General features: G+C 39.4%; 1 protein-coding gene and 1 pseudogene across 7 annotated transcripts in view; one reads left to right on the forward strand and one right to left on the reverse strand.

Annotated features, from left to right (window-relative positions):
• Positions 1-24,495, forward strand: part of RBM33 (RNA binding motif protein 33) — a 122,681-nt gene that overhangs the window by 7,956 nt on the left and 90,230 nt on the right. For all 7 annotated transcript variants that reach the window (XM_053608881.1, XM_053608882.1, XM_053608883.1 and 4 more), the window contains exons 2-3: positions 12,084-12,162; positions 22,546-22,594. In XM_053608881.1, the coding sequence (XP_053464856.1) occupies positions 12,084-12,162; positions 22,546-22,594 (128 nt within the window). The remainder of the gene's footprint in view (positions 1-12,083; positions 12,163-22,545; positions 22,595-24,495) is intronic.
• LOC128598473 (serine/threonine-protein phosphatase 2A catalytic subunit beta isoform-like) lies at positions 15,799-16,741 on the reverse strand (annotated as a pseudogene).

Below are 24,495 nucleotides of genomic sequence, written 5' to 3' on the forward strand. Positions count from 1 at the left end.
CCACAGTAGGGCAGTGGACCAACAAGCCTGGCTTATCAAGGCTGGGGTTGGGAGATTATCCGGTCTCTCCCTCTCTCCGCATATGACCTTTGTCAAAAGAGAACCTGGCCTCTTCGTGCGACCTTAACCAGGTGGAGGGGTCTAGACCCACAGTAGGGCAACAGATGGGTGAGACTGGCTTGCTGAAATTAGCCCATGACCAGAGAAGACATGGACCACTGCAACTTTCAGCCTGAAATGGCGAGAGGGAAAGGAAGTTTTAAAGGACGCCAAGAGCCTATATACGAATGTTTCTAAAAAGGCACAGAAACAGGATGGGGAGAAGAGGAGTGAGAGTAGGAAGGGGAAGAGAAAAGTTCAGAGAACAAGTTTTAGACAGAGGCTCATCTCACTATTAAATGGATGAATTTTAGGCAGGATCGGAGGGTGTCCTGTTCCTCTTTCTATCATGAGAAAAAGGGTCTGTTTGCTTAGGTCTGATGAGATATGTTTTTGGTCTGCCAAGGAGGCTTCTCCCCATTTGAGACACAAAAGGTAAAAGATTTTTCCGAGGCGCGAGACAAAAAGATGATGGAGGTCCAGTTTTATGTGATCAAGGTGGCTTTTATTCCACCTTGGAGTGTGATTCCTGACTGGGAAGAAATCCACACGTGGACTATGGTGGATGAGGATTTTAAAGGGTCAGAGAGGCAGGAATTGGTCCATTCACTATTTCCTGGGAGGGACATGTACTCTATCCTTCCTGGGTGGGCTCGTTCTATTTGGGCCGGTCGGTAATCTGATTCTATCAATGTTATTTATCAGTTGGAAGAATTTTACATAGTGAAATTACACGGTTCATTCAGTAAACATTTTCATTAAGCATTTCAAAAATAAAAATTTCTGTTTTTTAACAGTTTGTAATTATCCTTTCACATTCTTTTCTGTTCATATAAAAGTTGCACATATATGGACTTGCACTATAGTGCTGCCTTTTTAATAAGAACAGAATATTATCCTGCAATTTGCTTTTGTCATTCAAGAGTAGGTACTGGGGATACATCCATGTCAGTAGGTTTGAGGAGAGTTTGAGGTTTCCTGTGAGCTATGATGATGTCACAGAATTCTACCCAGGGTGACAGACTCGTTCTCAAAAATAAAAAAATAAAAAAAATGAGACAGATGGATCCACCATTACTGTTTAATCATTTTCCTTTTTGTAAGCATTTCACTTCTGGTGGAGAATATAGCAATAAATATCTGTAGACAAATCTTGGTGTGCCTGTAGAAAAATTTCTGGATGATAGATACTTCCAAAAGTGGAATTACCGTGTTGCAAGTTATACATAAGTACTTAAAATGTTGATAGCTGTTTTCAAGTTGCCCTCAAAAAAGTTGATACTGGTTTATCCTTCTGTCAGTAATTTATAATAAGTGCTATATTTCCTATATTCTTTCTAATAATTTTTGCTATTCTAGATGGAAAAATAGCCTCAGTGTTATAATTTATATTTTCTTGATTTCTAGGGAAATGAGCATCTTTTTATTTTTTCCATAGATTTTCTTTTTCTGTGACTTTCTTGTTCTTACACGTTGTCAATTTTTTTTTAATTGGGTAGTAAATATCTTTCTCCTTATTTTGAATACTTCTTTGTATCTGTATGTATTGTGTTAGGTTTTTGGCCCTTTTTTTAATGGTGCTTGTCCTCTTAAGTTCTGTTGAGATTTTACCTTGTAAAATGTATCATTTATTCTTTTTAGCTCATAGAGTTTTTCTCCATTTCAGGAATTCCTTTATGCTTCTAATATTTTAGGCTTCCATGCTGCTTTTCTTTTCTTTTCTTTCTTTCTTTTTTTTTTTTTTTCAGTTTTTGTTTGAACCTACCACCTCCCGTATGGGGCCGGTGCCCTATTCCTTGAGCCACAGGCGCCACCAAGCTTCCATGCTTTTTGATATTTAACTTTAAATCCATGTGGAATTTTGTTTTGGATAGGGATTGGCATTGCTAATAATTCTAGTATGATTTGTTGAATCTCCATCTTTTCTACTTTTATTACTTATTAAACACTGCTGAGGGCGGCGCCATAATAGTTTTTAAAAATTAATCACTTCCCAGTATGTATGTTATATATATATATTCCTTAATATATATTTTAACTTTTCTATATAGTTATATATTTGTATGTATACATGTTAATATGATGTACTTTTGTACAGAAATTTCTTGGTTAGTTTGGTGCATTTTTGAAAAGTTAACTTCAGAATCATTAATCTGATTTCTAAAGAATTCTACTGGAGGGCAGCGCCTGTGGCTCAAAGGAGTAGGGCGCCGGCCTCATATGCTGGAGGTGGTGGGTTCAAACCCAGCCCTGGCCAAAAACCGTGGAAAAGAAAAAAAAAGAATTCTACTGGAGGTCAGGTGCCCTGGCTCGTGCCTGTAATCCTAATACTTTGGGAGGCAGAGGTAGAAGTATCCCTTGAGTTCAGAAGTTCAAGACCAGCCTGATCAAGAGGGAGACTCCGTCTCTACTAAAAACAGAAAAATTAGCCAGGCATCGTGGTAGGGCACCTGTAGTCCTAGCTACTCAGGAGGCTGAGGCAAGAGGATCACTGATCCCAAGAGTTTGAGGTTTCCTGTGAGCCATGTTGATGTCCCAGCACTCTACCCGGGGTGACAGAGAGACTCGTTCTCAAAAAAAAAAAAAGAAAAAAAATTCTATTGGAATTGTTATTGGAATTGCATTGAATTTATTAATATAATTTCGGAATGATTGATATTTTTTACAGTATAGACTCCCATTCAGCAACGTGAATATCTCTCAAGCTCTTTTTTGTCTTTTATTGTTCAGCAGTGTTTATTTTTTTATTTTTTAGAGACAAGAGTCTCACTTTACTGCCCTTGGTAGAGTGCCGTGGCGTCACACGCGGCTCACAGCAACCTCCAGCTCTTGGGCTTACGTGATTCTCTTGCCTCAGCCTCCCGAGCAGCTGGGACTACAGCCACCTGCCACAATGCCCGGCCATTTTTTTGTTGCAGTTTGGCCGGGGCTGGGTTTGAACCCGCCACCCTCGGTATATGGGGCTGGTGCCCCACTCACTGAGCCACAGGCGCCGCCCTCAGCAGTGTTTATTAAGTAAGGTACCTATTCTGTGTTGGATACTGATCTAAGATGTTAGGATGTTAGTAAACAAACCAAAGATCTGTATCCTTAGGGAACTTAAATTAGTAAAATTTTCCTTTACTGGTCTTTCACATTTCCTGTTTTAATTCTACATGTTTTATGATATTTGTTGTCAGCATAGATGACATCGTTTTGATCCTTTTACATTTTCACATTTATTACTGCTCTGCTATAAAGTTATTTTACTCCATTTTTGGATGATTGAACTATATGCAATTACCTTATTGGAATTTTGTTTTAATAGATAGGTGCTTTAGATTTTCTGGTTAGACATTCATAGCTGTAATTTCTTCCATTTTGACATTTATATTTGTTAGACCTATCGTAGAAGCATTCATTGGCAGGCCCTTTACTATGATGTACAATATACAATAGTAAGGGTTGTTCAACTGCGGCTGCAGCTGGCTGTGAGAGCTTCTCTAAGAGCTGTCTTGGGCCACACATTAAATACACAAACACTAACGAAAGCTCATGAGCAGAAGAAGGTCCATGCATGATTTTTGTGGTGTCCCCTAGTACAGATCTGCTTTTGTAGCCAGCCGCAGGCTGTCAGTGGATGCCAGGCATCCTCATCTCATCATCTCATTCCTGAGTTTAATGAGTGTCTTTTAATATTTTACTATTGAGTGCGGCATTTGTTCTAGGTTTCTGATAGTTGTTTGTTTCTTCTTTAGATTTGTTTTTTTTGAAACAGTCTTATTACGTCGCCCCTTGGTAGAATGCCGTGCTGTCACAGCCCACGGCAACCTCAGACACCTAGGCTTAAGCCATCTCTTGCCTCAGCTGATACTATAGGCGCCTGCCACAACGCACGGCTATGTTTTTTTTTTTTTTTTTTTTTTGGGTTGTGGTTATCATTGTTGTTTAGCAGGCCCAGGCTGGTTTGAACCTGCCAGCCTTGGTGCATGTGGCCGGAACCATAACCACTATGCTGCAGGTGCTGAGCTTGGCTGATTTTTTTTGTTATAGATGTCATTGTTTAGCAGGCCCGGACTGGGTTCAACCCCACCAGCCTCAGTGTATGTGGCTGGCACCCTAAACCATTGAGCTATGGGTGCCAAGCCTGAATCGGGTTTTTAATTTTAACAAATGCTGTCTCTCTATCTGTTAAGGCAGTGTGTTTTTTCCCTCTGTAATCTCTTAATTTAGTGTACTGATAAATTTCCGATGTGGAATTAACCACATGTTCTTAGGTTCAAAATCTTCTTGATCTTCACATTTTACTCTTTTCAGTATATTGTTGGATTTCATTTTTGGATTTCCCTATGATTGTAATGGGGATTAGTTTATAATTTTCTTCCTTGTACTCATGTGTGCCTATGTGTTGTCCTGTTGTTTATAAGATATGTTGACTTCTTGGAATGAATTGTGAAGTTTTCTGAGACTGTGTGAACATCTCTTATTAAATGTTGGAAGAAGTCTTGTCTTCAAAGCAATTTGAGTCTGGTTCCTTTTCAGTTTATTTTTTCAATTTCTTCTATCATTATTGGTTTATTTAGTTTTTTAAAAATTTAAGTTTGATTTGACAGACTAAACTGAGGAGAGGGCTGGGAATGACTATAGAGTTTTTTCAAGCAGATGTGCACTCCAGGAAAATGACAGCAGAGAGGCTGAAAAGTGCTGTAGAAGGCCTGAGGTTCAACGTAGATTGGAAGAGCACTCTTAGAGAGAAGCAGTCGTCAAAGTAGGCTGCAGAGGTGGGGGCGTTACTGACAGCCAATGTGGAAAATCTGTATTTAATGCACAATAGGACTGCAATTCAGAAAAATTAATCTGGAAACAACTACTAACTGATAAAACGTAAATAACTGTCAAATAACTATAAGCCAAGCAATAAGGAGGAGGGGAAAAGACTCAATTAACATGATAGTGAAGAAATGGAGTGGAGACTAAGAAAATGGATGAACCGGAAACTGTCAGTTTAGGAACGCAAGGCATGCTCATTCCCCAGCCCCTGAATGTTATGTACTTTTTGATTTGAAATAACCTCAAAATAATCTCCTGAGTTGAAGAAATTTTATGTAAATTTCAGTTATTCTATTCATTTCAGTAGTTGCTTTTTCTGCTGATAAAATAATATGAAACTTTAATACTTAATTAAAAATACATACTGTCCTGTTTTAATGGTTTGCACATTATTTGTTCAAATGTATATAGATAAACACTGGCTATGATCTAGTGTTAAAATTGTTCTTATTGTTACTATTTTTTTTTTTTTTTAACAGAGTCTCACTCTGTTGTCTGCACTAGAGTGTAGTGGCGTCAGCCTTGCTCATAGCAGCCTCAAACTCCTGGGCTTAAACTCCTCTGCCTCAGCCTCCTTAGTAGCTGGGACTAGAGGTGTCCACCACAACACCTAACTAATTTTTCTATTTTTAGTAGAGACAGAGTCTTACATTTGCTCAGGCTGGTCTCGAACTCCTGGGCTCAAGGGATCTGCCTGCCTCTGTTTCCCAAAGTGTTGGGACTACAGGTGTTAGCCACTACATCCAGCCTAAAATTATTATTTTTGATCAGAGAAGTTTGGTATTATTTTAATATCTTTAGGTATTGCCAGAATATTTTGTAATGAGAGTGTATTAGTCTAGTAAGGACAAACTATTATTCTATTAAAAGAAATACGTTTTTTAAAAATATAAGGAAGAATAATAAATTCCGTGAGTAAAGATAACCACCATTAACTATTTGGCTTATATTCTTCCAGGCATGCATGTATATCACATATATTTTGTGTAAAATATTCGTACCATATTGCATGATACTGTGGAATTTTTTGCTCCTAAATTACATTATTCTTATCGGTTTTTCATGTTAGGAAATATAGCTTCATCTTAATTTTTACTGCTTCTTAATATTTAATTGCATGACTTTTACTTGACCTCTCTACTTTGTCTTTTGTTAGGCATTTGGTTGATTTCTACTTTTTTCCCCTTTTCCTAAAATAAGCCCTTGATGAGCAACATGTTATTACCTTTGTTCACTAAATGAAAGGAAGCATTTCTTAATATCTTAGGAGTCCCCAAGACTATTTCAGAGTGTATGTCAGCTCAAACAATTTTCATAATAATACTAAGACTTCATTTGCCCTTTTCACTGTGTTGACATTTGCACCAGTGTTGGAAAAGTAATGTTCGTAAATTTGGTGTTTTAGCATGAATTAAAGCGGTGACAATTATTAATTTTATTAAATCTTGACTCTGGAGTGTGTTTTTAAAAATATTTATGACAAAATGGGAAATATGCATAAAGGACTTCTGTTACATACTGAATTCTAATAGCTGTCTCCAGAAAAAGTACTTCTCCAGCTTGCTTAGTGACAAGCTCTTGTAGTTTCAGCTACATGGGAGGCTGAGGTGAGAGGATTGCTTGATCCCATGAGTTCCAGTCCAGCCAGCCTGGGAAACATGGAGGGACTTCATCTCTTAAAGAAATTATTTGTCCAATTGAATTGTGAGCTGAACTAGCTGCTTTTTTTTCTTTCATAGAATATTATTTTTACTTGAAAGGACAACTGACAAACTGTCATTATTCAGGCTTTAGTTTTTATATTTTCTTGAAAATGGAGTGAGCCTACCACTTCAAGGAAAACAAATTATTTGTAGCCAATGGTAAAATTTAAGCTTTCAGACAAAAATTAAAATTTTGGAAAACTTGTGTTTGCCATTGTGAGCTTGAAAACTTTAGACTTGAAGACTTCTGTGATTAAGATTGATGGTGATATTAACTGTGATTTTTGTGGTGCCAATCATGAAATATGTCAACAGAAGAAAATAGAGCCTACTGAGTTAAACTTAGGGAGGAGGCCAAGGGTTTGTAAACTTTTTTTTTTTGAGACAGTGTCTCACTTTGTCGCCCTTGGTAGACTGCTGTGGCATCACAGCTCATAGCCACCTCAAACTCTGGGGCTCAAGTGATTCTCTTGCCTCAGCTACCCAAGTAGCTGGGACTATTAGGCACCTACCACAACACCTGGCTATTTAGAGACGAGGTCTCAGCTCTGGCTCAGACTGGTCTAGAACTCATGAGCTCAGGCAGTCCACCTGCCTTGGCCTCCCAGAGTGCTAGGATTACAGGCATGAGCCACCGCACCTGGCCCATATTAAACCTGTTAAACTTGTTATTAGCTAGCGCAGTATGAAGATTTTCTGGTCTTAGCAAATTTGGATGCTTTAATTTCTTCTTTTTTTCTTATTTAGTTAGTTGAGATAGGGTCTCACGGTTCTGTCCAGGCTGGAGTGCAGTTGCTATTCTCAAGTATGGTCATAGAGAACTACAGCCTCAGACCTGGCTGGGCCTGTAGACATGGGCCATTCTGTGATTAATTAGCAAGGTCTGTCACGGGGGATTGTGTTAAGTACTTAATAATTCCTTCACTGTGTACTAATGTGAATAAAGTCAAAAATGAAAATTTGACTTATAAAATGTTGGGACTTTGCTAATATTTTCATAGATAGGGAATGTTCACTGTTTTCATGAACTATAAATATAAGGTTTTTGGTATTTGTAAAACCATTGAGAACAATTTTATGGGCTTACATTTATCAGAATGTTCCAATATACATTGAAGAGTGTATATTCTGCTCTTGTTGGTTTGGGTACCTTGTATTTGTCTCATAGTTCTAGGTGATTAAAGGTGTTGTTCAAGTCTTCTATTTTTCTGTTTGTCTTTTATCTAGATGGTCTATTGGTTACTGAAAAATGGGGTGTCAAAGTCAGCAACTGTTATGTAGAACTATTTCTCTCCATTTTCGTCACTGCTACATATATTTTGGTTCATCTATGTTTATAATTGTTTTGTCTTGATGAATTAATCCTTTATATTAGTGTACAAATACTGTATTTTAAAAACAATTTTGGACTTAAAATTGATTTTGTCAGATATTAGTTTAGCCACATCAGTCTTTTTCGGTTGCTATTTACACGGAATATATTTTTCTGTTCTTTTACTTTAAACCTATTAGTATTTTGAGGTCTAAGGTGAGTTTATAATAAGCAGCGTATAGTTAGTTGGATCATGTTTTGATTCACCCTGTGATGTGAGAAAAGATAGTTGAGTAGGAAGTGCCAGGCATTGGTCCTTCCTGAGAAGCACTGGACCAGCAGAGCTGTTTGAACCTCTGACGTTGCCCTTATTCACCGATGGGCTGGTGCTGGGGCTCTCTCCATGACTCCATCCAACTGCACTGAAGCAGGTTCTCCTGCAGTTTTATTTATTTTCTCTTTTCTTATTGGATCCTGACATTTAAGGAAATGTGTCAGGTCCCTGGCTAACTAGGGAAATAATGAAATGGAGGCTGAAGTGAACACTCAAGAAGGAACATAGTAAATAGTTTAGAAAAATCATTAAATAGGACAGTGCCTGTGGCTCAGGGGGTAGGGTGCTGGCCCCATGTACCGAGGGTGGCGAGTTCGAACCTGGCCCCGGCCAAGGCCAAACTGCAACAAAAAAATAGCTGGGTGTTGTAGTGGGTGCATGTAGTCCCAAGCTGCTTGGGATGCTGAGGCAAGAGATTTGCCTAAGCTCAAGAGCTGGAGGTTGCTGTGAGCTGTGACTCCACCGGAGCTCTACTGAGGGCGACAAAAGTGAGACTGTTTCTAAAAAAAAAAAAAGAAGAAGAAAAATCATTAAATAAGTAGACAGCAACATTAATTAACAATTTCTTGGGAAGAGGCAATCTGATTTCCACAGTTACTACAATATTCAAAGTATTTACTTGCGACCCTTGTTTATGATGAAAACTGGCCATTATGGCGGGTCCCTTGTAAGCGATGAGTCATTTTTCTTTTGGGCTCTCAAAATTTTCTTCTTGTCTTTGGCTTTGAAACATTTGACTACGGCGTGTGTGGATCTCCATGTTCAGTTTTCAGCTTGTTGCGCTTCTGGATGTATAAATTACTATTTTCCAATAAATTTTGGAAGTTTTTCAGCCATTATTTTGAGTATTTTTTCTCTTTCCTTTATACACGCTTCTTTGGTACTCCCTTTACATGTATTTTGGTGTACTTAATTTTAAGATAGCCCACATTTCTCTGAGGCAGTGTTTAGTTTTCTTCATTTGTTTGTTCTTTTCTTCCATTGCATTATCTCGGTTGATCTGTTTTCATGTTCACGGATTCTTCCACCTGTTACTACTGTTGAGCCCCTTTATTGAAGTCATTTCAGTTTCAGAGTTTGGTTCTTTTTAATTTGTCTATTCATATTATTTATTTGTTGTGACACTGTCATATTTTCTTTTGCTTCTTTGATAGTGATTTCATCGATTCTTTGAACATATAATGACTACTTAAACATCTTTTTCTGTTAAGTCCAACATCTGGTCCTCTCAGGTGATTTCTGTTACTTGCTTTATTTCTGATGGATTATAAGTTAATACTTTCCTGTTGCTTTTATGTTTTATAATTCTTTTTGTTAGAAAATGGACATTTTAGATAATATATATGTCGTAGTAGCTCTGGTACTGGTCTTCTACTCTTCCACCCCTGAACTTGTTTGTTTACTCCTTTTTTTTGGCCAGGGCTGGATTTGAACCCGCCACCTCTGGCGTATGGGACCGGTGCCCTACTCCTTGAGCCACAGGCGCTGCCCTGTTTGTTTACTCCTTTGTTGGCTGGCTGGTTATTTTAGAGAAATCACTTCTCACCTCCGTGCCCCCCACTACATTGTGCAGCCTTGGGATGATGGTTTAGCTAGGCTCATTTTGAGGGTCTCTTTCACTGGCCACACCTTTCACAATTCTTTAGGGCTTAAATTGCTTTATAGACTAGTGTTGGAGATTTGTTCTGACCCAAGCAAAGGCCTTCCCCACATTTCCCATTTCTCCATAGCACAGCAACTGGTCTACAGTGGGTCTCTATGTCTCCAGTTACTGTAACCACTCTCCTAGTTACCTCTCACCAAAACCCACACTGCTTTGGAGAGCATCTTTTGGCTTGAAGTCCTTGCTTCTGGGAGGATTTAGGAGCTCCCTGTTTAAAGGCTCCCTGCCCCCTATGCCACAGCTCTTGTGCTGTGAGTGGGGACAGTCATGTACTGTTCTCTGAGTTACCCTCTGGCTTTAGGAGCTGAGGACCTGGGGGATAAGGGTAATGGAGCAGTCTCAGTTCTCTTCAAGTTGATGCTCTTGGTGTGGAACCTACAGCCCATAAGTCATCTGGGCCCAGTAGTGTCTGTTCCACAAGTGGGACCTATAGAAAAAGTGAGCCCACACACCCTCACCTGGAACTGAGCCTCTATCAATAGATGGGTGCAGGATGAGAAATGTAGATATTCTGGCCTTCCAACTGGATGCTGGGGAAGAGGGAGCTTGGTGTCTAGAGCGGAATCTCAGCTGAGATTCTGAGGATATGGAGTGAGTTCTGATTCAAAAGCCACAAATTTTGCCACATTTTTGTAGATTTCTGGAATAAGTGTCATTTGGTGTATGCCCTGAGATACATTACCAGAGATTAAATGGTTGGGTTTTTTTGCAGTTTTTGACCAGAGCTGTGTTTGAACCCACCACCTCCAGTATATGGGGCCGGCACCCTACTCCTTGAGCCACAGGTGCTGCCCTAAATGATTGTTTTTAAAACACCATTTTCATCAGGTTCATAGGGTGTGGATCCACAGATCTCCACAGGCTTGTCATGTGGGAGGTGGACCCATACAACACCCTTTTTCACAGTAGGATTTTTTTGAAAGCAACCTGTTCTGTTTGGTAGTGTTTGGTAAGAGTTAATGTATTACTTTGTTAGAAATTTATTGATTGATTTCCAGCTCCAGGCTGGGCTAATTCCTGAAGCTTTATATGTGTTTATTTTATCTAGCTCTGCCTAGCCCTGTGTGGACTTATTTGGGGAAAGGTATCTGTCTGTTGCTGTTGGTTCTCAAGCCTCTTTACTTACATGTATGCCTAAGACAGAGGACATTACTTTCCATTCTTTGAGTTTTCCTAATAATAAAAATAACTTTATATCAGGTGCTACCTGTTTGTCAGTGCCTCTTTTTAAAGACAGGTTGTCACATTTAATCTTGCAGAAAATCTGTGAAATAGATAATGGCTTCGTTTTATAGAAAAAGAAACAGGCCTGGAACAGACTCTGCTTTTTTTTTGCCGTTTTTTGGCTAGGGCCGGGTTTGAACCCACCACCTCCGGTATATGGGGCCAGCGCCCTACTCCTTTGAGCTACAGGCGCCACCCAGACTCTGCTCTTAATTGCTGCTTCTGCACAGTCCATTTCAGTAGCCAGTTGCCACATAAAGCTGCCAAGTACTTGGAACGTGGCCTGTTCACATTGAGAGGCGAGATAAACTATGTATGCAAACATGAACTTAGTATGGAAAAATTACAAATAATCCTAATATTTTTTGTGTCAATTACAAGTATGTGTAGTATAATGATGTTTTAGATACTGGGGTAAATAACATATATTGTTTAACTTTCACTGGTTAAAGTTTCACCTATCTCTTTTTACTTTCAAAAAATCTGGCTGTTAGAAAAGTGAAAATCTCCTGCTCAGTACTTCTCTACATTATCTCTGCTTCACTTAAGTAGAGTCTTGATTTCTCATGATCTGGAAAAGTAAAGATTACAAAAGTATTATTAAGTCTCTAATATAGCAAATCAGCATATTTTTCTGCAGTAAAAAATATATACTAAACTCAGTACTTAATAAAGAACACATTTTACTTAAGTTTGTGTTTTCTTAAAAACTCTCCTCTGTAAGTGATTTTTCAGGCCTAATAGTGTTCAATAAATTGATTTTCTTCGGCTAGCTTTATATTTTTACAACTTTTAATTGTTAACCGGCTACTGCATTTGTAGTTGTATATAGAACTTTTGTAATTTAAAATGTCAAGTCAGGAATCTTACTGCAAGTTGTTCTGGTATTTGTGTCTGTTTACTTCAGTAAAACTGACGTCAGTGCACTCTTCCTCACAGATGACGACTTTGACCAGTTTGATAAGCCTGGTGCGGAACGGTCCTGGAGAAGAAGAGCTGCGGACGAGGACTGGGACAGGTATGTACACACCTGTGCTTCGGGTGTGATCTGTGCTGATTTCTGTTACTCTGTCACATGGCTACTGAGAGGTCTTTATAGAGCAATGTGCTGGCCGTGTGGTGTCCTTTCTGGTTGGGCCTGTTCTACGGGGCTAAATGAGGCTTTTCAGGTAAAAGTCTGCCTGGTGTTACAGTCTGGTCATATGCAGGGCTGCCAGCAGCATGTAGGTCTCCCTCTCTCTGGTATTGACTTCATGGGCAACAGAACCATAATGGTGGTAGTTAAATGCCAGTGTTCCTTTCGCTTCACAGCATATCCACTTTTTGGCTAGACTTTAAAATTTTTGCTATTCTAATATATGCCATTCTAAGGTAGAATGTTACCTTACTAATTTTAATTTACATTTAAATTACCAGCAGAGATAAAGATAACCTATGTAGGAACACAGAGTAACGACAGATGTCACTTCAGAGCTCCAGGAGAAGTCAGAGGATGTGTACTGGGAGAAGTCTACAGTGGGACTTAATTGAGTAGTGAGGTTGAGAAATGATGATTATTATTTACAACTTTCTTAACTTCTTAAATACTGTGTTGAGGAAATACAAAAACTACATTGGAGTTCAGTCAATATGAAAACAATGATGCCCTAGAGGTTTTACAAAATAATCTGTCATGAAAACTGTGTGATCCCTTACAGTCTTCATAAAGTTGATCATTCTTTGATGATCCATGTAGTGTATTAGTTCAGGATTCTCCAGAAAAACTGAACCAATAGGATAGACATAGTTACGGAGAAAGATTTATTATGAGGGAATGGCTCATGTAATTCTGGGGACTGAGAAGGCCCATGATCTGCAGAGCCAGTGCAGTAGTTCCAGTCCAAGCCCAAAGGCCTGAGAACAGGGGAGCCAAGGACGTCAGTCCTAGTGCAAGCTCGAAGGCCTGAGAACCAGGAGCACAGATGTCTCGGCTCAAGATGAGGTGAATTTGCTGAACTCTTTATTTGTATAGTGTCTGCCCCCACGGTGAGGGTGGGGGTTCTTTATAGTCTTACTGATTGAAGTCTTTGTCTTCTCTGAAAGTACCCTCACAGATGTCCACAGAAGTCATGGTTTCATTAGCTCTCTGGGCATCTTTTGTCCCAATTAAGTGAATATAACATTAACCAACATGTAGTCTGTAAAAAAATCAATTAGCACTTAGAGCTAAGTCTTTTCTGTAACAGAAATGGTCTTAGAGCTAAGTCTTTTCTATAACAGAAATGGTCTTACAAAGAAGTAGTTAAGCTAATTTTGTTTAAAAGACTGATAGTAAGCTGAACAAAATAGGAAGTGGTTCTTTGCGTAGTTTACTCATCATTTGAGGTTACTTATTGAACTGTCTATTCATAGTGATGTTTTCATTTTTTGTTGTTTGTTTTTTCCTTACTGACTTTGAGGATTTTTTATGTTTTTTGGAAATGTAGTTTTGTTGCTTGAAGATCTCTTCCCTAGTCTGTGGCATGTGTTTCCTTAAAATATAGTCTTTAGGGTGGCGCCCATATCTCAGTGGGTAGGACACCAGCCACATACACTGAGGCTGGCGGGTTTAAACCTGGGCCTGGTTTGAACAATGACAACTGCAGCAAACAGTAGACAACAATGACAACTGCAACAAAAAATAGCCAGGAGTTTGGGTTGGGCGCCTGTAGTCCCAGCTACTTGGGAGGCTGAGGCAAGAGAATCACGTAAGCCCAGGAATTTGAGGTTGCTGTGAGCTGTGACGCTACAGCACTCTACTAAGGGTGACAAAGTGAGACTCTGTCTCCAAAAAAAAAAAAAAAAAAAAGTACAGTCTTTAGATTTTTAAAAATACATATAGCCTAATTAATACTCTTTACCTTAGATGACTTTTTTTTTTTTTTTTTGTAGAGACAGAGTCTCACTTTATGGCCCTCAGTAGAGTGCCATGGCATCACACAGCTCACAGCAACCTCCAACTCCTGGGCTTAAGCAATTCTCTTGCCTCAGCCTCCCGAGTAGCTGGGACTACAGGCGCCAGCCACAACGCCCAGCTATTTTTTGGTTGCAGTTCAGCCGGGGCCGGGTTTGAACCCGCCACCCTCGGTATATGGGGCCGGCGCCTTACCGACTGAGCCACAGGCGCCGCCCCTTAGATGACTTTTTAATTAAAACATGAAAAAGTTGGCTGGGTGTCTGTGCTTAGTGGTTGAAGCACCGGCCCTGTGCACCAGGGTTGGCGGGTCCAACCTGTGCCTGCTTAACACACACACACACACACACACACACACACACACACACACACACACACAAAAACCATGAAAAAGTTCACTTAGAAATGTTTTTCAGACTTAGAAGAAAGTTACAAGAGTACTACAAATACTCTCACCTGACCTCTCAGACGCCCTAGCTGCTTTTTGTTACATAGTCCTCATTATCCTTCTCTTCACTTGCATGTGTAGAGTGTGTGTGTTAAAAGTTTCTTTCCTGTACCATTTGGCAGTGAATCCGAGGTACCTTCCCTTTACTTCTGGACTCTTCAGCATCTATATTTTAGCATGTATTTCCCAAGAAAGGCTACTTGCACTTATACAAATATCATATAATATTTAAGTCAGGATGTTTAGCAAACATTCAGTTCTATTTTTTAATCCACAGTGGTAGATTTAGGTTTTTTCAGTTGTCTCAGTAATATCCTGTTTAGGTAGAAAACAATTTCTTTTTGTTCTGGTTCAAGATTCAGTGCAGTATCATTTTATTTGTTGCTTTTTCTGCCATTTGTTTCTTTTTTCTTTTCTTTTCTTTCTTTTTTTTTTTTTTGTTTAAAATGGAAAGTTTTATTTGCTCAGTACACCAAATAGGATGCAAGCACTGTCATGACAAATACATAGAAATATGCAGATCAACATAAGGCAGTAACCTAGTTTAAATGAAGGGAAATCTCTTTGAATGTTATGACAACATACTTCAAAAAAGAATCTTTTCTTCATTTAAGTTAATGAAAAAATTTATTTCATCACACATTTCATCACATTTCAATAAAATAAAGGGTAATGGGTTAGTGGAAGTTAGCTTGTGAATTTTTTTTTTTTTGTAGAGATAGAGTCTCACTGTACCGCCCTCGGTAGAGTGTCGTGGCGTCACATGGCTCACAGCAACCTCTAACTCTTGGGCTTACGTGATTCTCCTGCCTCAGCCTCCCGAGCAGCTGGGACTACAGGCGCCCGCCACAACGCCCGGCTATTTTTTTGTTGCAGTTTGGCCGGGGCTGGGTTTGAACTCGCTACCCTCGGCATATGGGGCCGGCACCCTACTCACTGAGCCACAGGTGCCACCCAGCTTGTGAATTTTTTAAAAAAATATAACTCCAACTCTATTAATCCATTCTAGTTAAACACTGTAATTAAAATTTCCGTGTAAATGGAAAAGGAGATAAAGTAGTTAGCCACCCAGCTTGTGAATTTTTTAAATATAACTCCAACTCTATTAATCCATTCTAGTTAAACACTGTAATTAAAATTTCCGTGTAAATGGAAAAGGAGATAAAGTAGTTAGTTACCTTTTTTGCTTAAACAGTGCAGAGGAAAGTGGTTACTAAAATACAGCAGGCAAACTGTCAGACTGACCCTCTAGAACACATTGTGTCAATTTCAGCCTCAGAGTGTGCTGAATGCCCATCATTAGTGTGACACATTTTGGTCCAGGGTGTGGTTTAATGCCAAGACAGATCCCAGTTTGTTACAGAAACACATAGGTTACTGCTGCTTTTTTTTGTTTTTAAATATATATATGTTAAAAAGCCAGGTATAGTCCACAGACAAAGACAGGTTTCCTCAGGAGGAATTTACAGGAAATAGTTTGGGCTGTGCCGTGTAACGTGTGAGGCTCTCCACGACCAGGTTCTGGTCAAACTGAAGGAAGGAATACTTTAAAGCGTTGTCTTATTCCATGATCTCATTCCATGATAGCAGCCTGGTTCCCACAACGATAACAGTAATTGGGTGCACTGAGATGTTAGCCACGCTCCATCATGACACCAGTGGTATCCCTCCATGACAAGCTGGTGAGCACGAGAAACCAGGGAGAGGACACTGGTATGGATAAATGTTTCAGAAATGTCCAGATGTGTAGCCAGCACCACCTGGTGAAATACCCTACCCACCATGATCATTGGGATCTGACCATAGCAGATCACACATTGGGCCCTGATGTGGTACTTCCTTTAAGCTATCCAGGGCAAGTCTTACATGATCCAGCGCGTCCGTGGATGGAGAGAGGCCACCATGGAGAAGAATATCTGTTCATCTACTAAAGCTGTAAGTGGAAGATGATCAAATAGACCTGTAAAATATTTCCAAACATTGGCATTCCCATACTTTCGTAGACATTCATCATGAAAGCCATATACTTGGGTAATTTGTCGGCTGTCACGATTTCCTCTCAATCATTGTAGTGCATTCTGGATAACGTACCTTTAATGCTACAAGAAGTTACAGTCTCCACTGAATAATAAACTCTGTCTACCTAGTTGCCCATGAATAGTTTGTACCTGGGGCTTCCCCACCAAGTCTAAAGAGTTCCATAAGATCGTGAAATTGACCATGCATATCTCACAGGCGATAACAAGACAACAAACCGCTTGCACATTTGACTCTTTTGTTAGAATTTCTTTAGCCTTTCTGCACAGCGTCCACACTTGTTTTTCGTTAAGCTGTTTCTACTTGTTCAGCTGTTCCACCCACTGGTGCATCTGTTCCATGAACGCCTTCTGCCCCCACCCACCCCGGCCCCCTCTCCCAGTGGCACAGGAGGGGCTGGAATGCTGTAGCTAGCCCTGCGTGCCACCCAAACCCCTTATTTGTTTCTTAACATCGGTTTTGTCTTGTATAGCTCCAGCATTTTTTTTTTTTATTTTGAGACCGAGCCTCAAGCTGTTGCCTTGGGTAGAGTGCTATGGCATCACAGCTCACAGCAAACTCCAACGCTTGGACTTAAGCGATTCTCTTGCTTCAGCCTCCTAAGTAGCTGGGACTACAGGTGCCCGCCACAACTCCTGGCTACTTTTTGCTTGTAGTTGTCGTTGTTTGGCAGGCCTGGCTGGATTGAGCTACAGGCGCCAAGCGACTCTAGCATTTTTGAAGAGTACAGGTCACTAATTTTGTAGTATACACTCAGTTTGGGCTTGTTCATGTTTCCCCATGACTATAGTGCTGGGTGGGTGAGTCTGTGGTGAGACTGAGACTCCTCTGCCCCTGCTCTGGATTCTATACGCATCTTTCCTGTTTCTGTGGAAGTTAATTATTTTTTTGGGGGGGGGGGAATAACATTTAGATGTATAATTGGCCTGAAATTGATTAAATTGATTTTTTAAAAAAAATTTACTGAGAATTGCAAGCATATGTGAAAATAGGACAATATACCCAGTGCAGTGCTATCCAGCTTTGGCAGTCATTGGTAGATAGCCAGTGTTTATAGCCCCCCTCAAATCACAAACAGGATTTCATTGACCTCAGAAAGTGTCTTTCTAAAAGGTAATTTACAAATTTAGCCACAAATATTTCCTATGTCTAGAAAATAATTACCTGTTAATAAGTGTCTTGTTAGTGCTCACCATTCCCTGATCATCTGCGTCGTATACATGTGTGCATACACGAATATATTAAGTGTATGTATATCACACGCTCACGTAGCCTACAGATCTGTCTGTGTACATTTTTGTTGTTGGAATTGGGTCCAGATAAGGCCCGTATGTTGTTTTCAAGTGTTGTTTCTTTAGGTTCTCTCCCTATCTTACTTTAGTTCCTTGTAATTTTTGTTGAAGAAACAAGGTGATTTGTCTTCTAGAATTTTGGCTTCTGAGATGTTTTTTTGTACCTCTTTACCCTTGGTATTTTGTGTCAATTAATAGGTCGAGACCAGTGTTTTTCAATCTTTTTTATCTCATGGCACACTTGAAGCTATAGTTAAACTTCCGCGGAACACTTATGTTGATCAGAGAGTAAAAAAAGAATATACTTAACTGTGCTTTGAACTTCATTTGAAAATAATGATCTTTACAATTTTTCTTGGCACACCTAAGAGTCTCTCACTGTGCACAGGTTTGAAGTCAGTGGTCTGGAAGTTGATGGGATTTAGGTTTGAATTTGGGGAGGGGTGGGGCAGGCTGTGGCTCAGGTGGTGTGGTGTGCAGAATTCCCCCCTCCCCCCGCACAGGTGTCAGCCTTCAAGTGTGATGCTCCCTGTTTATGTGAGCTGTGGTACTCCTATAAAATAGTTGGTTCTTCTGAGATTCAGATTATATAGAAAAGACAGGAGAAGTGTTTGATTTTTCCTTTTATTTATGAAGTTTCAAAGCAATAAGTCAACGGTAGCATCTTCCAGAGTGAGTTTTATTTTTGAGTCCTTTGTAATTCATAGATATAGATATTGGTTGTATTTAATCCATTGCAGTTACTGTCTTTACTGATGGTCAGATGGCCCCAGTAATTGTCAAGTTGGAATCTATTTAGTTTGGCTCCTGAGTCCATCTGACGTGACTTAGTTGTCCTTGGCAGCTTCCCTGCTTTCTGGTTGGATGGAATTGTTTTTGCTCATGGTGTGAGACGGGGTCCTAGTTTTTTATTCTTTTCCTCAGTACAAATAACTTGTCCTAGTATTGTTTATCAACATTTTTTTTTTTTTTTTTTTTTAGAATTAGTGACTATTTTCTTCCCCTTTTCCTCATCCCCTCTGTCCTTCTCTCTCTGTCTGCTCTTCCCTTCCCCCATGCCCCACCGTGTCACTCATTGTCACTAATTGTCCTCATATCAAAGTTGAATACATAGGATTCATGCTTCTCCATTCTTGTGATCCTTCACTAAGAATATTTTCCACCTCCATCCAGGTTAATACAAACGCTACAAAAATAATTATGTTTTCCACCTCCATCCATGTTAATACAAATGCTGCATTCTGTTTTCATTATCTTTAGTGACATGTTTGCAAATATAAAGATTGTGTCACATGTATTTATTTGATATGTTTAAGTATAAAGCAGCCTCTTCTGTAAATGGAACGATAGAGGCAAACATTTGGAAGTTGAAGAGAAGGGCGAGGCAGGAATCGTTACAAGACGCTCTTTTTGCTGTGTTGCACTAGCAGTTGGGATATTTGGAAGAATATGATGTCATTGCTGAACCAACACTTAAAATGTTTAAGTTTAAAGATGTGCATGTCTATCTGTGTACAGCGTATGGTTTGAGTATTAAAGAGGTTGTGAGCTCTCAGGGTGTGGCAGTGCCCCAGAGGGTGGCAGTGGGGTCCTAGAGCCCAGTGAGAGGCGTGGGGCAGGAGGCACATGGTCTCTACCCTCTCACGGTGCAAGTGAGAAGGGAGAGGCCAGTCTTTCTCCTCCCACTTGGTGACATTCTTTAGTGCCTCCGTTTGGCTGAATCTGTCCAGAAGCCAGAGTCTGGGACAGCCTGTGTTGTAGTCCAGGCACAGAGCAAGCAGACAGGAGGACAGTGGCTTGGAGTAGGGAGGACCCAGAGATAATGATGGACCCGCGCACAGTGGTCTGGTTGTTACTTAAGACGTCTAATTTTGAAAGGCTGCAGCCAAATGGCTAACAATAGATAACTTGTTTCCTGCAAAATGGGTTGGGGTATTTCTGTTTATAAGTAAAAAATACTGTCTCAAAACTGATTGTCCCCAATCTTTGATGAGAAATATCTGCTGAAAAGGTTGTTCTTACTCATGTAGTGATTGCTGGTATGGAGTCTGGTTTGAGCACAAGGCTCTTCAGCAGTCTGGTGCTTGTTTTATTTCCTGAAACAGCTGCTGTTGCTGGCAGCCAGTGTGACTGCTCACTCCTTTCAAGTTACCAGATGTGGACCAGTCACTTCCATTAGTTGTGTTTGGCCACAGTCAGTGTAATTTTGGTAGTTTTATATATTTAATAAATTTCTTCTCTTATGCATCCATCCCATGTGAGGATCCAAACTTAATGATGACAGTAAGAGAAGTACGTTGAATTTCTTTGGGTTGTGTGTGTAACAGATAGCATTTGAACTCTGCAGCCTGCTGTCTGAATTCACCTGGTGTCACAACTTGGAACCTGGTTGACTTTGGGCAAGTCTCTGTGACTACTGAAATATATCAAAAATGGGTATGATGTAAATATCTACTTGATAGGCTTGTGATGTCAGGTAAGCAGCTAGTTCATGTAAAACACTTGGTGCAGGGCCGGCTTCGCTGTGGGGTGAGCACATGCTGCTGATGGCTGGCTGGTTCGTGCTGCTGCAGGCTCATGGCTTAGCCCAGCTGTCTTCCAGCCTGCTGTCTCAGTGGTCGTGGAAACAAGTGCTAGTCTCTGTTCTCTATATTCCACCACTCATTTTGTGTCCCATACGAATAGTAATTATTCATCTTCTTTTTAAACATGTTTTTGTTTAGAAAAAATAGGTTAAGTCATTAAAGGTTGATTTTTTTTTTTCTTTCCGCATACTTTTCTTGTCAGCAAAAGGCACAAATAGAGTTTTGCTTTTGTGAGTGTTAACACCTGTCCTTATTACTTTCTCAATTAGTGTGCCCTGGGAAAATGGCACTGTCTTCCATTCTCAGTTGTTTACAGTGATGGTCAGTGTACTGTAGGGTAGTGCTTGCCTTCAAGGACTGTTCGAGGAGGTTCTGGGTGTTTCTGGTCATCTAGAATCAAATTCTCAAATGGGACAGTTGTAAATATTAATAGGCAGCCCCCCCACCCTTCCGCCCTCTGGAGGATAATTGTAACACTGAAGATGCAGAAATTGTATTTGATAGATGATTAGTGGAAGAAGCCATACACAGACTGCTCTCTCACAGCCATCTTTACAGGTCTGTGAGAGATTATTTTTTCAAGGGCTGCTAAATTTTTGTCCTGCATCTGTCACTGTTACGAGACCTTAGGCAAGTTATTTAATGCCTTGTCCTTATTCTTTTTATGAAACCAAGGGTATATGTGTAGGTAACTTTGGGTAACTGAGGAAGTTTTTAGTGCATGAACGAAGTGATTCATTGTTTTTAGTTTAGAAGGTGTATAGAAACCTGCATTTCTGTTATAACTTTATATATATATTCCTGAAGATTCTAGTATTCTGCAAGATAGCATTTTAAAAAATGGGGGTTTTGAGTAAAATAATGCTGGTGATGATCTCTCAAAATTTACAGAATTTTGTAACCAAAACTTCATAAAAAAAGGGTGACAGTTTTGTTGGTATAGTTAAGCCTTCTTGGTATTTGCACCTGGAATCACAGTCTGACTGTTCCTCCCTCTGTCTTTCTATATGTTGGTCTTTAAAGACACTTGCTTTGAAGAAATTAATTTCCCCAGAATTCAAAACATAAACCAGTGGTAACCATCTTTATTAACAAACACATTTTTTAAAAAACATAAATGCAGTGAAAAACGTCTTCAGCCTCTTGATTTAGTAAAGGTTTCTGTTTTAACTGGGAGAAAACCTGCTCCTAATCACTTCAGAACAGAAATATGCTGGAAAAAATCAGATACAACTCCTATGCTAGAAAGATAATCCTCTTGATTATAATACTGTGATCTGGCTTTGTGTCTTCATTGTTTTAAAATTTTTTTATTATTTTTAATTGAAACAGAGTCTGACTTTGTCACCCTGGGTAGAGTGCTGTAGTGTCAGAGCTCACAGCAACCTCAAACTCTTAGGCTCAAGCGATTCTCTTGCCTCAGCCTCTAGAGTAGCTGAGACTATAGGTGCCTGCCACAACACCCGACTATTTTTTTTGTTGCTGTTGTAGTTGTCTTTGCTGTTTATTGGCCATTATTATTATTATTATTATTTTGTTTAACAGGCTGGGGCCGGGTCGAACCCATCAGCCCTGGTGCGTGTGGCCGGTGCCCTAACCACTGAGCTACAAGTGCCTAGCTTGTTTTAAAATTTTTTAATACTCTGGTTTCTCTCCAAATCATGTAAATCTTTCCCCTTTAAACATTTTTAATTTTTTTAGTTTTTATCAGTTTGAGTGTCAAACTGGGATTTTGGTTTTTTATCTTACTGAGCATCTTTTCTTTATTTCATCACGTGTTTGTAAAGATAAGAGAAAACTTAAGATATTAACAGTTTCTTCTTTTACTTACTATTCAACATGTCTGAAGAGATTAAGATCTCATATTGAGGTGCAAAACTGAGATTAGAAACCTAATGATCCACCTCCCTTTGCTATTCCTTAAAAGACAGAGGGTTCCCCTATGCATTTGAAAATACATTTTTTATTATTAATAAGGCAAAAGAAAAATATAGCAGACTAACATGAAAACACAAACCCTAGAGTCTTTGGTAAAATTCAAAGTGCCCCTCAGTACTTTCCAGTCTTGTAGAAGTAAACATTAACGTACCTCTTTTCTTCCCTCTAGTGAACTTGAAGATGACTTGCTTGGAGAAGATTTGCTATCTGGCAAAAAGGTAAGAAGTATAGTTCCTTCTGAAATTAAATAATAGTCATGTAATTATACTTAAAATACTGGAGTATGTCATGTATGCATGAGATGTTGTGTTATTGGAAAGATGTATAAGTTAAAATTTTGTAAATTGAGTTATTTTCAAGTGCACAGAGAGTTGAATGCTAGTAAATAATGTAGTAATTGTACCTAAAGAAATAAATCCTTTGAAGCAAATATTTTGGTTCTTGCTTTGTAAATAGCACTTTAGCAGGTGTTAGTTTTGCAACAGCATTGATGTAAAACTACTACTTTCCCTAAAGAAATGAAACATTTGGAGGTTAATATTTTGCATATGGTTCTGGATTTTACCTTATGGGAGCATTCAGAGAGAAGCTTAAAAATTAACATAGTAAAATATAATAAATGTTCAAATAAATAAGAGTAAGTCAAAACTTAATGTAGGGTAAAAAAAATCTCTGAAGCCATTATCTCTGACCTGTGTCTGCTCATACTTCACATACCACTCTACCAGTAGATTTCAAACATTGTAAGACATACATAAAAAACAGAAATGTAAATAAAAGATGAAAGTGAAGTACTGAATTCTTTTTTATTCTTTAATAGTTTAAAAACACTATTCTCATTTAATATCAAGGTACTTCTCTATGCTTTTTTTTTTAAGTACTTCTTTTGCTTAGTTTTTAAAAGTTAAAAAAATTTTTTTTAACTTACAGTTAGTTATATAGTAAGCTCATACTTTTACAGTAGTATTAGTGGTACAAATCTGTATTTCAAACAGTGTGGTAGGTTCACATCTTTAGCCTGATAGGTCACATCTGATCCCATTGCCCTTTATCTTGCTGGTCATTTAGTTGGTCAAGCTCTCCTACTAGAAGTGCCAATTCTGCTGTCTCCTTGTCACTTACTGTGTTGCATTGTGAGCACTGTACTACTCATATTAAGCTTGCTATAGTTTTCTCTTTCTTTATTAATAATAAAAATGTATTTTAAATTAAAACACAAGGAGCCACTTTTCCCCTCAGTGTTTTTACTGTATCAGCAGCCTGTAGTGGCTTGGCTATGGACTACCCCAGCTTCTCTTTCTTGGAGTCATCATCAGTGACTCCAAGAATTAGTGTAGTTACCTGAAAATCCGCTTATAGAAGTGAACTGGGATACACCCAAATAAGTGGCGAACAGAAGCCTGGTGAGAGTCCCCTCAGCTGTCCGTGTGGTGGGCTCGCATCCTGGCTTCCTCGGGCTGCCAGTGGGCTGTCTGATGAGTTTTATGCTCCTAGCAGCAGTGTACTATACGTGTCCCTCTCACCTTTCCCTTTCCCCTTTATTACTTCTTATGAAGAATCTTGGTTGGTATGATAGATGGAAAATGATTTGTTATTGGCTCAATTTGTGTTTATTTGATTTCAAGTGAAACCAGACATTTTTCAGGTATTTATTAACAAGTATGTTGCTACGGGGTCTGTGACTAGAACCCTTGTGATAGGTATACTGGCTGCCTGACCACCATTTTCTCCCATTGGAGTTCCCACAAAATGTGCAGAGATGGGCCTTCAGTAAGACACTCCTTGGGCACTGATGGCTAAAGGGAGGCGCATTCCCATATACTGAGGTTAGCTCAGATGTCAGATTGTTAGGGACAAATTTATTGCGTCAAGAATTGGGGTAGGGGGGTTGTCAGGGTTAAGATTTTTTTTTTTTGAGACTGAGTCTTACTTTGTCGCTCTCCATAGAGTACTGTCCCATCACAGCTCACAGCTACTTCAAACTCTTGGGCTGAAGCAATTCTCCTGCCTCAGCCTCCCTAGTAGCTGGGACTACGGGAGCCCACCACGGTGCCCAGCTATTTATAGAGTCGGAGTCTTGCTCTGGCTCTGGCTGGTCTCAAACCTCTGAGGTCAGGCA

The sequence above is a fragment of the Nycticebus coucang genome, chromosome 11 (assembly GCF_027406575.1).
Source record: "Nycticebus coucang isolate mNycCou1 chromosome 11, mNycCou1.pri, whole genome shotgun sequence".
NCBI lineage: Eukaryota > Metazoa > Chordata > Mammalia > Primates > Lorisidae > Nycticebus > Nycticebus coucang.